This window comes from Leucoraja erinacea, chromosome 33 (genome assembly GCF_028641065.1).
Source record: "Leucoraja erinacea ecotype New England chromosome 33, Leri_hhj_1, whole genome shotgun sequence".
In the NCBI taxonomy this organism is placed as follows: Eukaryota; Metazoa; Chordata; class Chondrichthyes; order Rajiformes; family Rajidae; genus Leucoraja; species Leucoraja erinaceus.
Window position 1 is genome coordinate 11,566,532 of NC_073409.1, and position 17,047 is coordinate 11,583,578.

Genomic DNA, 17,047 nt, shown 5'->3' on the forward strand with positions numbered 1-17,047 from the left:
GGTCTCACCTCACTCGGCTCAACGACAGCCACTCTTCCAGCGCCAACTTTCCACCTCATCCGTGCACTCATGGTAATTCCTCCCGTGCCACCTCCAAGGACCAAGACCTCATGGTGGCTTCTCGATGCGGAGCTCACCGAGACATGCAGTTGCCGCAATCCCATCCTCACGAGAGGCAGTCCACATTTCTGCAGCATCGCGGCACGTTGAACAACGGCCATTCCGATCAGCAGAGCTCCTGCAATCAGCAAGCAGTTAAAGAATTCCTCTCACACTGAACGTGCACGGACTAAAGTCGAGAACCCGAGCTCAGGATACACTAGCGGGTGGCTGGCTTGCATTCCATTACTGTAGCAAGTGGAATCCCTTGAGGTGGTAATGACGGAACTCAACGAAACAGCTGAAAATGCAAAAACAGCAGAAAACTGAGAAAGTAAAACATGTGAAGGTAGAATCAAAGTTAAACACTCAGGTCATTAACTTGGTGTTTAAGAGGGAAAAGCAGATGCTGGCAGAGAATCGAAGGTTACACAGAAAAGCTGGAGAAACTCAGCGGGTGCAGCAGCAACTATGGAGCGAAGGAAATAGGTCACGTTTCGGGCCGAAACCCTCTTCAGTCTGAAGAAGGGTTTCGGCCCGAAACGTTGCCTATTTCCTTCGCTCCATAGATGCTGCTGCACCCGCTGAGTTTCTCCAGCTTTTCTGTGTAACCAGGTCATTAACTTGGTATTGGTGCTGAGAAAAGAGAGGTCAGGCAGAGAAGAGGGAGGGACAGTGAATATACTTGTTTTCATATCTTTCATTCATTTGTTCTATATCTCTCTATGTCATCTGTCATTTCCCTTTCCCCTGACTCGTCTGAAGAAGGTCTCGACCCATTCCTTCTCCCCAGATATGCTGCCTGTCCGGTTGAACTACTCCAGCATTATATTATAGTGAAGCTTGCTGCCTGCCGTCTGTGAGAAGTCTATTCTATTTTACCAGGGCCCTGTATAATTATGACACATCCTGATCCTCGAATCAATTGGCCGTAAATAATAGCAGACCATTTGCCTTCTTAACGGCTTACTGCAATTATTAGTTTCCTTCAGCTATCACTAACAAAGAAACACGTCTGTATTTACATCAATAATCCTCATTTGATCACCTTTCAAATAACGCGCTGTCATTCTGTTTTTCCCACTCATGTTGATAATCTCACGTTTATTCTGTCAGAAGGGAGTGAACCTTTTGAATTCTCCATTCCCCAGAGAGTTGACAAGATATTTAATCTGTTCTCAGCAGAGATCAAGGGACATTTAGAGTCAAAGAGAGAGAGAGCGAGAAAGAGAGACAGGAAGACCGAGTGAGTGTGCACAGGAACAGACCGTTTGAGTCTGAAGAAGGGTCTCGACCCAAAACGTCACCTATTCCTTCGCTCCATAGATGCAAGTCTACACTGCCTGCCCAGACGGACATGTAGACCTAACTCTGGATTTGGGGATGCACAGTGTTCACCGTGTCCTCACCCCTCTCCTGCAATCAAAGCTCCATATTTCCTCTGTGCTGTCGAGGAGACGAGGGAGATGTGGATACAGGGGAGAGGTAAGAGAAACGTGAACATCATGTACCTCCAAATCCACAGTTAGGTCTACAGTGCGAAGTAGAGAACAGCAAATGGCGGTTTACACTGAAGATAGTCACAAAATGCTAGAGTAGCTCAGTGAGTCTGACAGCATCTCTGGAGAAAAGGAATTGGTGACGTTTCAAATCAAGACCCTTTTTCAGATTGAGAGTCAGGGGAGATGTGAAAAAGGTACAAAGGACAAAGGAATGAAAGGTGTGAAAAGGACAAATCAAACATCCAGCCAGATAATCAAGGAAAGGTAGTCCATTGCGCAAGAAGAAACTGCAGATGTTGGTGGTTTAAACACAAGATAGACACAAAATGCTGGAGTAACTCAGCAGGCTGAAGAAGGGTTTCAGCCCGAAACGTTGCCTATTTCCTTCGCTCCATAGATGCTGCTGCACCCGCTGAGTTTCTCCAGCACTTTTGTCTACCAGTAAATCTAGCCGATTAGGGTGGGGGAAGAGAGAGGGAATGCAACGGTTACTTGAAGTTACTCCACCTGAATAGGTGGTGTGAGATTTGCTGTAACATTTCGAAGGACAATGACAATGAGCAACTGCGACAGATCGCACAACGTCAGGCAGATCAGTGGCTCAGACCAAGTCCAGTGCACACACTCCATAACAAGTCAACACAATCATGTGTGTGTCTCTCTCTCTCTCTCTCTCACTCATCGTGCCAGAAGCCAGGTTCACAAGAAAGGAATAAAATCCAACAGACATTGACCTGAAACATTAACCCAGTCTCTCTCCCCACAGACAGTGCTTGTTCAGCTTTGAACTTGCAGCATTTTGTCTTTTTGCTTTGCTTGCATTCTTTAACTTTGGACTCTTCCCGTCTCATGTTTCGGAGAAAGTCCCAATAAAACATTTGACTTCCTGTGGTTCCCATCTGGAGACCTTTGTTCAATACAATAACAATTCTTGTTATTTGTGATGGGGGAGGGAAGGAGGGAGGTGTTTTCATTAACAGTTCCGTGTCTATTGGCCCACTGAATCTGTCCCTTGCTTCCTGCCATACCACACAATGACTAGATTCACCATTCAGTCCATTGTAACTGAGGCAATCCCCTGACTTGCATTCCATGACTCTTTCCCTGGTCCTATTTCACATTAATTTGCTCCCTGCTTGAAAGTTCTCGGCAAATCCATTTCCACTTCTTATCCAATTCACAATTTAAAAATAAATGGCTTCTCATCTTCCCTCCTGATCTGCAGTATCTGTTCACCAGTCTCCCTCTCACTGCAAAACATTTTGACATATTTATGAGAATTTAAAATTTCCATGATTTGGAACATTTCTACAACACTGCTTTTTTTTTACCTGCTCCTGTTGCCCTCATTTCTGGCACCCTGGTAAATGTTCCTTGTGTGGTGCCCAGAAAAAGTACAATACATGGGGGGAGGGCAGTCAGCTGATGCTACCACCTTTACATTAACTTCTGTAGTTCTATTTATAAAGTCAGGATCAGATTTGTTTCCCTAACTACTTTCTGGACTTGTCCTGTGTTCGCACCCAGCTCATAACGTGGTACCACTTCACTGCTCTTGCCACACCCTACTGTTTTCAGCTTTAGGAGATTGTGTATTTTTATGATCATATTTCATTCTGTAGTAATATACCTATTAAATGTAAAGTTAATGCCAGAGAATTTACAGCTCTGTGCATCTGAGCACTGCAGAATGAACAAATTTTTCAAGGCAATTTAACTTCATGACTTTTTATGGTGTTGAAGGCAATATCAACACACGGCCTGACCACATACAGCCACTGGCCAGGTACACCTAGGGGATGATTTCAGCTGAAATGTTTGCTTAAGTACAAAAATGTTCTAGAAGTGGACTTGATTCTAGAACCCACATCTGCATTATGAATCATAATTAGAGTCATAAGGCCCTGTCCCATGAGCATGCGACTCCATGCGGCAAGCGCGACCTAAAGGGCCGGTCCCACCAGCATGTGATTCCATGCGGCAAGCGCGACCTGACGTGGTCGCTTGAGCCGTACGGCCTCGCGGGGCCGGTCGCACTTCGATTACCGGAGCCATATGGAGTTGTGCGGAGCTGGTCCCGACATCGTGCGGGGCTCCGGAAAACTGACCGTGTTTAAAAATTCCGCACGGCAACGGCCTGCCGGCCCGCAGCCGCCTCGACACCGTACGCCCGTCGGACTTCGCTCGAACTTCACGTCACTCACTCGACCTCTGTGCGTATGGCGTCGAGGCAGCTGCGGGCTTTAGGTCGCGCTTGCCGCATGGAGTCGCATGCTTGTGGGACAGGCCCTATAGAGTAACACGGCAGAGAAACAGACCCTTCGGCCCAACTTGCCCACGAAAACCATTCGGCCCTTCGAGCCTGCACCGCCATTCAATATGATCATGGCTGATCATCCAACTCAGTATCCCGTACCTGCCTTCTCTCCATACCCTCTGATCCACTTAGCCACAAGGGCCACATCTAACTCCCTCTTAAATATAGCCAATGAACTGGCCTCGACTACCCACTCAGAGTTCCAGAGATTCACCACTCTCTGTGTGAAAAAAGTTCTTCTCATCTCGTTTGTTTTTTTTTTTTGGCTATATTTAAGAGGGAGTTAGATGTGGCCCTTGAACTGGCCTCGACTACCCTCTGTGGCAGAGAGTTCCAGAGATTCACCACTCTCTGTTTGAAAAACGTTCTTCTCATCTCGGTTTTAAAGGATTTCCCCCTTATCCTTAAGCTGTGACCCCTTGTCCTGGACTTCCCCAACATCGGGAGCAGTCTTCCTGCATCTAGCCTGTCCAACCCCTTAAGAATTTTGTAAGTTTCTATAAGATCCCCTCTCAATCTCCTAAATTCTAGAGAGTATAAACCAAGTCTATCCAGTCTTTCTTCATAAGACAGTCCTGACATCCCAGGAATCAGTCTGGTGAACCTTCTCTGCACTCCCTCTATGGCAATAATGTCCTTCCTCAGATTTGGAGACCAAAACTGTACGCAATACTCCAGGTGTGGTCTCACCAATACCCTGTACAACTGCAGTAGAACCTCCCTGCTCCTATACTCAAATCCTTTTGCTATGAAAGCTAACATACCATCCGCTTTCTTCACTGCCTGCTGCACCTGCATGCCTACTTTCAATGACTGGTGTACCATGACACCCAGGTCTCGCTGCATCTCCCCTTTTCCTAGTCGGCCACCATTTAGATAATAGTCTGCTTTCCTGTTTTTGCCACCAAAATGGATAACCTCACATTTATCCACATTATACTGCATCTGCCAAACATTTGCCCACTCACCCAGCCTATCCAAGTCACCTTGCAGTCTCCTAGCATCCTCCTCACAGCTAACACTGCCCCCCAGTTTAGTGTCATCCGCAAACTTGGAGATATTGCCTTCAATTCCCTCATCCAGATCATTAATATATATTGTAAATAGCTGGGGTCCCAGCACTGAGCCTTGCGGTACCCCACTAGTCACTGCCTGCCATTGTGAAAAGGACCCGTTTACTCCTACTCTTTGCTTCCTGTTTGCCAGCCAGTTCTCTATCGACATCAATACTGAACCCCCATTGCCGTGTGCTTTAAGTTTGTATGCTAATCTCTTATGTGGGACCTTGTCGAAAGCCTTCTGGAAGTCCAGATACACCACATCCACTGGTTCTCCCCTATCCACGCTACTAGTTACATCGTCGAAAAATTCTATAAGGTTCGTCAGACATGATTTACCTTTCGTAAATCCATGCTGACTTTGTCCAATGATTTCACCACTTTCCAAATGTGCTGCTATCCCATCTTTAATAACTGACTCTAGCAGTTTCCCCACTACCGATGTTAGACTAACTGGTCTGTAATTCCCCGTTTTCTCTCTCCCTCCCTTCTTAAAAAGTGGGGTTACATTTGCTACCCGCCAATCCTCAGGAACTACTCCAGAATCTAAAGAGTTTTGAAAGATTATTACTAATGCATCCACTATTTCTGGAGCTACTTCCTTAAGTACTCTGGGATGCAGCCTATCTGGCCCTGAGGATTTATCGGCCTTTAATCCATTCAATTTACCCAACACCACTTCCCGGCTAACCTGGATTTCACTCAATTCCTCCAACTCCTCTGACCCGCGGTCCCCTGCTATTTCCGGCAAATTATTTATGTCTTCCTTAGTGAAGACGGAACCAAAGTAGTTATTCAATTGGTCCGCCATATCCTTGTTCCCCATGATCAACTCACCTGTTTCTGACTGCAAGGGACCTACATTTGTTTTAACTAATCTCTTTCTTTTCACATACCTATAAAAACTTTTGCAGTCAGTTTTTACGTTCCCTGCCAGTTTTCTTTCATAATCAAGACTTGGGACCTGCAGCATAACACACTAATTTTCTACCACAAGCCTATAATTAACTTTCAAATTATACCTCATCGTCACACCCAATACAAAACATCATCACACCTAAAGACAAAACATAGTTGATCTTTAATGGCATCTATCCTTTCCCGAGCCACCCTATAATTCCTAATCTATCTGTAGAATCCCTTACCTTGCCTGCCAGATCCATCTCATTACTGCTTTTTGCCCTCCAGATTTCCCTCTTAGTGTACGTTGCAAAGGCTGGACCTGGCCCAGATGCCATGCAATGTGCCAGTCAGCTGGACATTGCCACCCTATCTGTCATTTGTGGAAAGGTTCTTCCGGACCAACAGCTTTGACCACAAGTCCATCGGGCAGTGGTCAGCACGAACGTCCTGCAGGCACTGCAGGGAAAGGACTCGATGGATCCTGTGGCGTGGTTCCCAGAGCAGACTGCCCAGCTTGTCTGGCAAAATGCCTCATCGCCAGAACTCACCAACAAGCACCAAGACCTGGCTTGGCTGACGGTGAGGGGAGCCCTCCCAGTCAGATCCTTCCTGCACCGTCGGAACCTCACTACCAGCGCACGCTGTCCTCGGGACAGTTGCGGTGGAGAGGAGACGGTTTCCCACCTCTTTGCAGAGTGTGGATTCGCAATGAGAGTCTGGAGAGGTATGCAAGGGTCCCTGTCACGGTTTATTCCGAACAGCTCCGTCACAGAAGACTCTGTGATTTACAGACTGTTCCCAGGGACGCATTCAGAGACTGACATCGAGTGCTGCTGGAAGGTCATCAACTCGGTGAAAGATGCTCTTTGGTCTGCCTGAGCGCTATTCACTACCCAGCAGAGCGAGATGTCCGTCAGGAAATGTTGCCGACTGGCCCGCTGCAGGAGTACGCGCTGAGGGACGCACTGAAGCTTGGTGCAGCCAACGCCAAGGCTCGGTGGGGGAGGACCACAGTCTTGGGTCCTTCCGCTGCTGGACATGGGGGGCAGGGTGTGGTGGAGACGCCCCTCAAAATAAGGGATGGGATCCCATTCCAGTGGGCTACATGAGTGGCAAAGGTGGGGGATAAATTTGTGAAATTTGAGCAATGTATGTAGACTGTATTGAATAATTTGTATAGCCTCCGAAAATGTCAATTAATTTTTTGCACATTTCATGTATTGTATATATTTAATATCTGAATAAAGTCTATTTTGAAATTTTAAAAAAGTGTACTCCTTCACATCCACTGGTCAAGAGATTCACTAGATCCCAACTGCCCAGACCAGATGTATGTCTTCTTTTCCCTGACCAGAGCCTCAATACCTCTGGTCAACCAGAGCCCCCGAACGTGCCAACCCTGTCCTTCGCCAGTTTTAAAAGCCACCCACTGACGGACCTCCATTTGTGCCAGTCTTGCCCATCACCCAGTTAATCACTGCAACGTCATGCCAAATGCATCCAAAACGAGTTAGATTTAGCTCTTAGGGCTGAAGGAATCAAGTGATATGGGGGGAGAACAGGAACAGGGTACTGATTTTAGATCATATTAAATGGCGGTGCTGGTTCGAAGAGCCGAATGGCCTACTCCTGCACCTATTTTTCTATGTTTTTATGTGACCAAAGGATGGAAGGGCTAAATAATAGTCCTTCATCGTGACTAAATTATGATATTGCCTCCCCAAAAGCATTGTGGCAATATTTTCATGAGAAGTGCAGCAGTTTTGAGTATTTTTTTATATTTCTATTACCCTTGTCCCAATTAAGGTGCACCTTCTCCATAAATACTTTAAAAGTCTTCTCTGGTGACTCGAACCAGAGTGGAGACGCCAGCGCTAGCACCAGAGGCAGGGGAGCGATCTTCCAGAAGGCCAGAGAACTCAGTGAACCGAGGGAGACGCCACTGGCCAAGCCCCAGTGTGGCGGAACGGTGACTGGGACTTGGGGGGTAGAATGGAGTCGATGTATTGTGTGGTTAACCGTGTGTCACTTCCAACTAGGGTTGCCAACTTTCTCAATCCCAAATAAAGGACACGAGGTCAAAATACGGGACAAATACAAACCGATGATCGGCCATGAGAAGGAGGGGCGGTGGTGTCAGCGGTCAGTGAAGGTCCGGAGGTCGGACAACTGGCCGGGCTGCCGAGCGACCACGAGGCGCTCCGACCCGACAGACAGACCCCTCGACCCGCGTAGTAGCAACAGTTAAATACGGGACAAGGGCGTACGGGACAAACTAATTTAGCCCAAAACACGGGATCCTACGGGACTGTTAGCAACCCTATTTCCAACCCAACTATATCCCGTTCTCTCTCCGCCATACCCTCACCGACCCACCAATCAACCTATTTTCCCTTCTTCAGCCACTCACTTGCAGTCTCCGGCGGGCAATGAACGCACCTCTTCTGTCTGTGGGACCGCACCTCTGTGGGATCGAACCGGAGCTCCGGGAATGTCACATGGGGACGAGCAATACACACCGACAGCACAGGGGGTTGGGGCCAGACCCGGGTCTCGAAGGTGGATTGAGGGAGGATTGGTTCAATTTGGAAGTTACAGATGCAAAGTCCACGGTCCCGCAAAACAAAGTTCTCCCCGACCCTCCTCCCCTCCCCACATACATAGAACAAACCAGATAACATTAACACATACTTGTAACCATCGCTGACGGCGCCACCCGGTGGAATATATAGCAAATCAAATTCCTGGCGTGTTGCAAAACATACTTGGCTAATAAAGTTTGATTATGATTGCTGTGTCTCTCCACACTGGACATTGCTGGTCTCTCTATACTGGACATTGCTGTGCCCGGCCCCCTACCTTGCTAAGTACTGGTCTGGATGGAATCTGTCAGGTCCCTGTCCCTGTCCCTGTGCAGCTAGCCGTTCAGTGAACCCTGCACCAGTTTCACCAATATCATTCTGACACGTCCAGGCATAACAAGAAGGATTAGGGGAGGTGATTCGCAGGGTGCTTTACTAAGGTCCCATTAATTTATCATCATCATCGGCGCAGTCATAGAAACATAGAAACATAGAAAATAGGTGCAGGAGTAGGCCATTCGGCCCTTCGAGCCTGCACCGCCATGCAATATGATCATGGCTGATCATCCAACTCAGTATCCCATCCCTGCCTTCTCTCCATACCCCCGATCCCTTTAGCCACAAGGGCCACATCTAACTCCCTCTTAAATATAGCCAATGAACTGGCCTCAACTACCTTCTGTGGCAGAGAATTCCACAGATTCACCACTCCCTGTGTAAAAAATGATTTTCTCATCTCGGTCCTAAAAGACTTCCCTCTTATCCTTTAACTGTGACCCCTAGTTCTAGACTTCCCCAACATCGGGAATAATCTTCCTGCATCTAGCCTGTCCAACCCCTAAAGAATTTTGTAAGTTTCTATAAGATCCCCCCTCAATCTTCTAAATTCTAGCGTGTACAAGCCAAGTCTATCCAGTCGAAACAAGTATGACTGTCCTCTCCTCTCCATAGGGTTGTCTACTTGTGGGTCTGCAGATGTCTGTAGAGGCCGATCCGCAATCCACACACCTTGGTGCAATGTGGGCAGTGGAGACTGGCGGTAGTTGGTAGTCGTCGAGCCCCCTTCTCTCTCTCCTTATGGTGCTGTCGCTTTGTCTCTGCGACACGACGTAGTTCCATTTCATGACGTGCAGATCCTTCCTGCACGGATTTCCTCCAGGAGTGCCTGTCCAGTGCAATGCACTCCCAGTTGCTTGATGTGATGTGGAATTTCTTCAGACTGTTCCTGATGTTGTCATTGAAGCATTTCTTTGGCCCGCCGGGGGCTTGCCAACCTTCCTTCAATTGAGAGTACAGGATGTGTGTTGGACATGTGGATGACATGGCCAGTCCATCGAAGTTGGTGCTGCATTATTGTGGTGGTGATGCTGGTCATGTTGGCTTCCTCCAAAACGCTGATGTTGGTGCGTTTGTCCTCCCAGCTGATCCTCAGAATCTTTCATAAGGATCTTTGATGGCATTGTACCAGGGCTCTCAGGTGCCTGCTGTAGGTGGTCCATGACTCGGCTCCATACAACAGGGTGGGGAGGACAACGGCTCTGTAGACCAGCAGTTTTGTTTGAGTCTTTAGGTCTCGGTCTTCAAAGACTCTTTTCCTGAGTCTGGCGTAGGCTCCCCTGGCACAACTCAGGCAATGGTTGACCTCAGAGTCGATGTCAGCTTTTGAGGAAAGAATGCTACCAAGGTAGGGGAAGTGGTCAACATTTTCAAGAGTGGTGTTGTCCACTTTTATAGTGGGCTGGGTAGACGGCTGGTTGGGTGGAGGTTGATGTAGGACCTGGGTCTTCTTGATTACATTACACCTGTCCTTAAATCTTTGCACTGGCTCCCTGTGTGTAAGAGGATAGATTTTAAAATTCTGTTACTGACCTACAAGGCACTGAATGGTCTAGGTCCAAAATACATCTCTGACCTACTTGTTATATATGAGGCGCCTAGACTCCTCAGGTCTTCAGGGACAGGTTTACTCTGTGTTCCCAGGGTCAGAACTAAAAAGGCTGAAGCAGCATTCGGTTTTTATGCTCCACACCTGTGGAACAAGCTCCCTGAACACCAGAGGTGTGCACAGACTGTAAGTGCATTTAAATCAGGCCTATAAACACTGTTGTTTACTATAGCTTGTCCATAACCCGTCATGCAGGTAATCTTAACCGTCTAATTTTAACCCTTTTATGTGCTTTTTAAAATCGTTTTATTGTTTCATTGACGTTGTTTTATTATTCATACATTTGTCGTATTGCTTATTTTGCAAATTTTAATTATTGACTATTTAATTTTTTCTTTCCTGTAAAGCACCTTGAATTGCTGTTTGCACGAATGGTGCTATACAAATAAACTTGCCTTGTCTTGCCTTGATATTTAAGGCTAGGCCCATGGCTCTGTATGCCTTGGCAAAGGCATTCAAGATGCCCTGGAGGTCTTCTGCAGAGTGTGCTCCAATGGCGCAGTCGTCCGCGTATTGAAGCTCCATGATGGCGGTGTTACTGACTTTGCTCTTGGCCTTCAACATATTAAGGTTGAAGAGCCCACCGTCAGATTTGTAGAGGATTGGGATCCCCTGTTGCAGCTCTTCACCAATGAGGTGAAGTAAGGCAGCAATGAAGATGACAAACAGGGTGGGTGCGATGAGGCGTCCCTGTTTGACCCCCGTTTCCACAGTGAAGGGCTTGGACTCAGAGCCACAGTTGCTGAGCACTGTAACCGACATGCCATAATGTAGAAGCCTCAATATTCTGATTTACTTGTCGTGACAACCATACCTTGATAACATGCTCCAAAGATCCTGGCTGTCTACCGAGTCAAAAGCCTTTGTCAGTTCTATGAAGGCCATGTACAAAGGCTACCTTTCTTCAAAGCATTTTTCCTGGAGTTGGCGTGCTGAGAATATCATGTCTGCTGTATCTCTGGATGGGCGGAAGCCGCACTGTGATTCTTGGAGTATTTCTGCAGACAGTGGTAGAAGTTTGCGAGGACACGAGCAAGGACTTTGCCTGTTGTTGACAGGAACGAGATGCCCCTGTAGTTTCCACATTCAGCCTTGTCCCCCTCTAAAAAATGGTCACTATTAGAGCATCCCTGAGTTCTGACGAGTTTATACTCTGCATTTGAAACTGAGGAGATCCTCAAACTATTCTTGATCACATCCAGTGCTTGGTGTTGTCCTCAGCCTGGACTATCCCAAGGCAGCATTGGGAATGATAGCTCATAGTAGGGGTACAAAGGAGAGCTACTGCAATAGTGAGCAGATGGGTTAAGGGCAGAAGACATGTTGCCTCCCTGATGCTGGTATCAAGAACATGACTGCAGCTTCACAACATTTAGAGGGGGGAGGTAAACAGATACAACTGGCGATCTACAATTGAAGCAATGATGTAAGTGAAAAGGATGAAGTCAGACATGAAGCAGGGTACGAGGGAACAGATCAGAAACTGGAAAACACTGTCTCATGTTTGGCTGGGGATGTGCAGAAGATCTTGAGATCCTTGCCCTGGGCAAGTCAAGGCATCCTTGCAGGGAGATGTGCAAATGTCGCTGTGGAGGGTTTCTTATGTTGTGAGGGCAATTAAAAGCTGACATCACTTCCAGGAGGAAGGCAGAAAAATGGGATATGGGAGAGGGCATTTAGCACAAAGAAAGGCAGCAGGAACAGATTCAGAAGTGGAAACTGAAGAAAGGTTTCGGCCCGAAACGTTGCCCATTTCCTTCGCTCCATAGATGCTGCCGCACCCGCTGAGTTTCTCCAGCACTTTTTTTCAGTGGCTCATGGTTTGCAGATTAATATAAGGTGGTCGGGCACCGAATGGAAGGCATTGACCGATGGTTTGGTTTATTATTGTCACATACCAGGATACAGGATAAACACATAAGTACTACCAAACCATAGACAAGTACAAGATAGTGCAAAGAGAAAAACACCAGAGTCCAGAGTATAGTGTTACAGATTACTGTGTTAGTTACAGAGAAAAGTGCAAGGTCCGCTATGAGTAATAATGGATGTTTGCAACAATACCCGAGCTTATGGGAGGACCGTTGTATTCTGATAACAAGGAAGATGCTAGGCTTTGAATCTGGTGGTATATGCTTTCAAACTTTTGTATTTTCTGCCCAATGGGAGAGGGGAGAAGTGGAGATGACTGGGGTAAAACAAGTGTGTTGGCCTCTTTCCCGAGGCATCGTAAAGTGAAGATGGAGTTGATGGCATTGGTTTATATTGTCACATTAACTGAGATACAGTGAAAAGCTTTTGATTGCGTGATATCATATAATATTATGCATGAATACAAGCAACCATACACAAGTACAGCAGATAGAACAAAGAAAAAATACCAGAGTGCAGAATATAATTTTTCAACATTGTTGAGTGATAGTCGCAAATGAAAAGTCCAAGGTCCACAACGAGGTATGTTGGAAGATCAGGGCTGTACTAAAGCTTATGGAAATATCATTCAGAAGTCTGACACCAGAGAGGAAGAAGCTATTCCTGAGTCTGGTGGTACATGCTTTCAAGTTCTTGAATCATTTGCCCTATGGGGAGAAGAGGGAATGATCAGGGTGATAAAGTCCTTGAGTATGTTAACTGCTTTCCAGAGGCAGTGTGAAATAGAGATGGAATTGATGGAATAGAGGCAGGTCTGTGTGATTGACTGGGCTGCATCCACAACTCTCTGCAATTTCTTGTGATCTTGGGCAGAACTGTTCCCAAAACCAGGCTGTGTTGCAACCTGATGCTTTCATTGATGCAGCTGTAACCGTTGGTAAGAGACGTTGAAGACGTGTCAAATTTTCTTGGTGTTCTGAGGAAGTAGAGGCATTGGTGACTTTTTTGGCCATCGCTTCAATGTAGTTGGTCTGGGCAGATAGTTGATAATGTTTACATCTTGGAACTTTATGGGGAGGCTGGAGTCTGGACAAGGTGACTGTTACTAAGGCCATGCTCAAATATGCAGGGGTGACAACTGAACATTCCTGGGGCAGGGTTCCAGGGCAAGATGGAAAGGAGAGTGATGCAGACGTGCAATAATACTGGGTACTGAAATACTTGTCAATGAAAGGAATGATCACAATGAGCTAGAAAGATCAAACAAAACCACATGGTCTGAATTAAACCTGGGCTGATGACTACTTTGGCCATAGGTGAGTATTTTGGATGCTATGAACACGATTCATGGTTGGGGAACAGGATGAAGTTAGACTGGAGACCAGAAAACTTGGGTTATGGCCAAGTACAGTGTTATGATAAATGTGCAAAGCATGATAGGATACAGCTGTGGGAAGACACGTCAGGGTTAGTACAGTGGGAAGAGACGGCTGGGACAGTTAGAAAGGGAAACCTCCAATTCTGGAAACCTGTGATAAAACAGTATGCGAGGGAGGTTCAACAGATACTGAGAATTGAACAGAGTTTAGAAGATTCAGCAGTAAAAATAGGAAGAAAAATAGGAAGGCAAAGAGGGTGCCCATAGTTAAAATCAAGTGAAAAATAAGTGAATAGAGGAAAGATGAAGGTGCCTGTAAGTGTGAGAAAGACACACTAAAGTTTGAATGCACTTTACACCGTCTCTCAGGAGGACTTTCGGTGGGGAAAAAAAATAAATATTTATAATATTTGGGTAAGCACAACTTCAACAACTCTCAAGAATCTCAGCACAAGGCCACAGAACATGCAGGTAGCTGCTGGGAGGAATACGTTTATCTTCAGATACATTTGTCCTTCTCAGAGACAACGGAGACTAGTTTGGTGCCAAATGTATTGAATAACCCATGATTTCAGCATTGAGGAGGATTTTTAGTTTTTAAATGTAGCTATAGCAGCAAGGAATTGCAGATGCTGGTTTACACAAAATGCTGGAGCAACTCAGCAGGTTAGGCACCATCCCTGGAGAACATGGGTAGGTGACGTTTCAGTTCGGGATCCTTCTTCAGAATGCTATTGTGTGTAGATTAGGAAAACTGTTGGTATATTAGGTTTATCGCTGCCAGAGACACCACAGAATTTCACCAAGGACTGGGATCCGGAACAGTGTGAGGGTCATACTGATGTTTTCAAGAGAGTTAGATATAGCTCGTAGGGCTAATGGAATCAAGGGATATGGGGAAAAAGCAGAAACAAGGTACTGATTTTGGATGATCAGCCATGATCATATTGAATGGCAGTGCTGGCTCGAACGGCTGAATGGCCGACTCCTGTACCTACCTTCTGTGTTTCTACCATCAACCCCCACTCTTATTCATGGAGTCCACAATGGGCAGAAAGACATGAGACTTGTTGCTTTATTGGTGTTGTAATAAATCTATTGTATGTACCTCTATATTGTTGACGTGTTGTTTCTCCATCAAAAGAGGTTGTGAAAAGTGAAGGATAGACTAGTGAACGTGAGTGAAAAACAGATAAAGAAAAAGTGAAAAAAAGGAATAAGTGAAGAAGGAAAGCAGGAGGAAAGCATGTGTCCTATCTGGGACACATGACAATAAACTCTCTTGAATCTTGAATCTTAAAAGATTAAATGAGGAATTAGCTGCCCTTGATAAAAAGTGACCTTGGCTGAGGAGGCAAAGACTATGTATGCAGTAACAGGGACACAAGGTCGAATGGAAACAAATGAATTCCACCTGTAAGTTAGCTACTGTTCATCAGTAAAAAAAAATGAAAGAGGAAGGAGAGGCTGTGAACGCAGCACTGTAATCAGATGACTAGTATTGGGACACTTGCCACTCAAAGGGGAATGGACAATGCCTCGATTGAAGAAGCGGGACAATTAGCTGGGCAGAGAAAAAGAGAACTGCGTGTGAAATGATCTGAGTGTGGGAGAAAATAGTGAGAGAAAATAGTGCACGAGTCAGGTTTTAAATTGAGGCACCAGGAGCAGGTAAAGATGTTTAGCTTGCAAGAAAATATACAGGGCATCATGAGGTGAAATGAAGGTCAGGGCAGAGGGGAACAGAGTGATCATAGAGGGAAGTGTCGCAATGCAGGAGTGTACTTTCATCCTGTCCAGAAGACAGTGGTTGGCAAATTCCATAGTGTAGCACAACTGTGGTTACACGAGTCATCCTGCTCAAAAATATACGGCAAACCAGTTTTACAATCCGAGTCATGAATCAGTTTGATATGTGAGGTTTTGAAATAGCTGGATTATCGATATGGGGAGGTCATACTTTAAACATGTTGAACCAACACCCTTGGTTTTAAAGTCTTAAAGTCTAAATGTTTCCCCAAATTAGTATGATTATGTTCTTATTGTGCTAACTATTTAACCCTTGAAGAGAAAGTCGTGAAATGACAATGTGTGATGATCTGTGAGTGCCCTGAGTGGCTGTGTGAGTTCACTTTGATCTACATGAGGGGAAAATAAAATACTTGGCGGTTGCAAAGGGTGTTACTTCTTTGTTAGGTCTGTGTGGGGAGAATGTTGAATCCTGTGCTCCAGTTGGAATAGGATATGGCTGAAAGATTCTTCTCTATAAATTTGCAGGACCTCTTTATGAAGAACACTGTTTCTTTAAGAGGTTGTACGAGGTGTGTAGGGCCCACCCATTGTTTGGGATGGGTGGAGCCCGACACAATTATGGGGGTCAGTGATTTATTCAACGTTTTTCTGTTATTCGTGAAGGTTCTAAAGGAAGAGCAATGCAAGCATAGAGTTTTGTTTTATGTGTTTTTTAAGTTTTCACACTTCTATACCTTTTGCCTGAATGGAGAGGGAGTGGCCAGGATGCGACTCGTCCTTGATTATGTTGCCGGCCTTGCCGAGGCAGCGTGAGGTATAAATTGAGTCAATGGAAGGGAGGTTGATTTATGTGATGGTCTGGGCTGCATCCACAATTCGCTGCAATTTCCTGCGGTCTTGGATGGAGCTGTTCCCAAACCAAGCTGTGATGCATCCCAATAAAATGCTTTCTACGGCACATCTGTAGAAGTTGGTGAGAGTTGTTGGGACATGGCAAACTTGCTTAGCCTTCTAAGGAAGAAGAGGCGCTGGTGGGCTTTCTTGATCGGTGTTTCAATGTCAGAGGTTATGGTCTCAGAGGTTATGGAGAGAATTAAGGAGAATGGGGTTAGGAGGCATAGATAGATCAGCCATGATTCAAAGGTTTCAAAGGTATTTTATTGTCACATGCACCAATTAAGGTAGTGATATTTGATTTACCATACTAAAAAATAGCAACAAGACACACAACTACATAAATGTTAACATAACCATCCACCACAGCAGATTCCCCACTTTCCTCACTGTGATGGAAGGCAATAAAGTATAATCTTCTTCCTTCTTTATTGATGGAGTAGACTTGATGGGCCGAGTGGCCAAATTCTACACCTATCACTTATGATCTTCAATATTCGTGGTCCAGTAGATGTTGGTGATATTAACTCTTAGGAATTTGAAGTTATCAACCATGTCTGCTTCGGCGTCGGCAATGCAAACTGGGGTATTGGTGGGGGTGCAGAAGACTCTAGCACTAGCAGAGTCCGTCTCAACATCAGCGGCAGAGCTTGTTAGGTGGAGACGGAGTTTGTGAATGGGGATGCATCCAGCCCTGGGAAAAGACTGACCATCCATCTTATCTGCACCCTTCATTACTTTATAA

The 17,047-nt window shown here is 45.8% G+C and overlaps 1 protein-coding gene across 3 annotated transcripts in view; it reads right to left on the reverse strand.

The window, feature by feature from the left end:
• Positions 1–8,634, reverse strand: part of sqor (sulfide quinone oxidoreductase) — a 29,179-nt gene extending 20,545 nt beyond the window's left edge. Inside the window, exons 1-2 of one of the 3 annotated variants that reach the window (XR_008726113.1) lie at positions 8,290–8,575; positions 9–238 (exon numbers count right to left, since the gene is read on the reverse strand). Coding sequence is in view for 2 of the 3 variants with exons in the window: in XM_055661322.1 (XP_055517297.1) it covers positions 9–238; positions 8,290–8,560 (501 nt within the window). In the remaining variant the exon portion in view is untranslated. Of the gene's footprint in view, positions 1–8; positions 401–8,289 lie in introns of all 3 variants that reach the window. The other 2 variants (XM_055661322.1, XM_055661321.1) reach the window with 2 other exon arrangements.
• Positions 8,635–17,047: the final 8,413 nt, after the last annotated feature.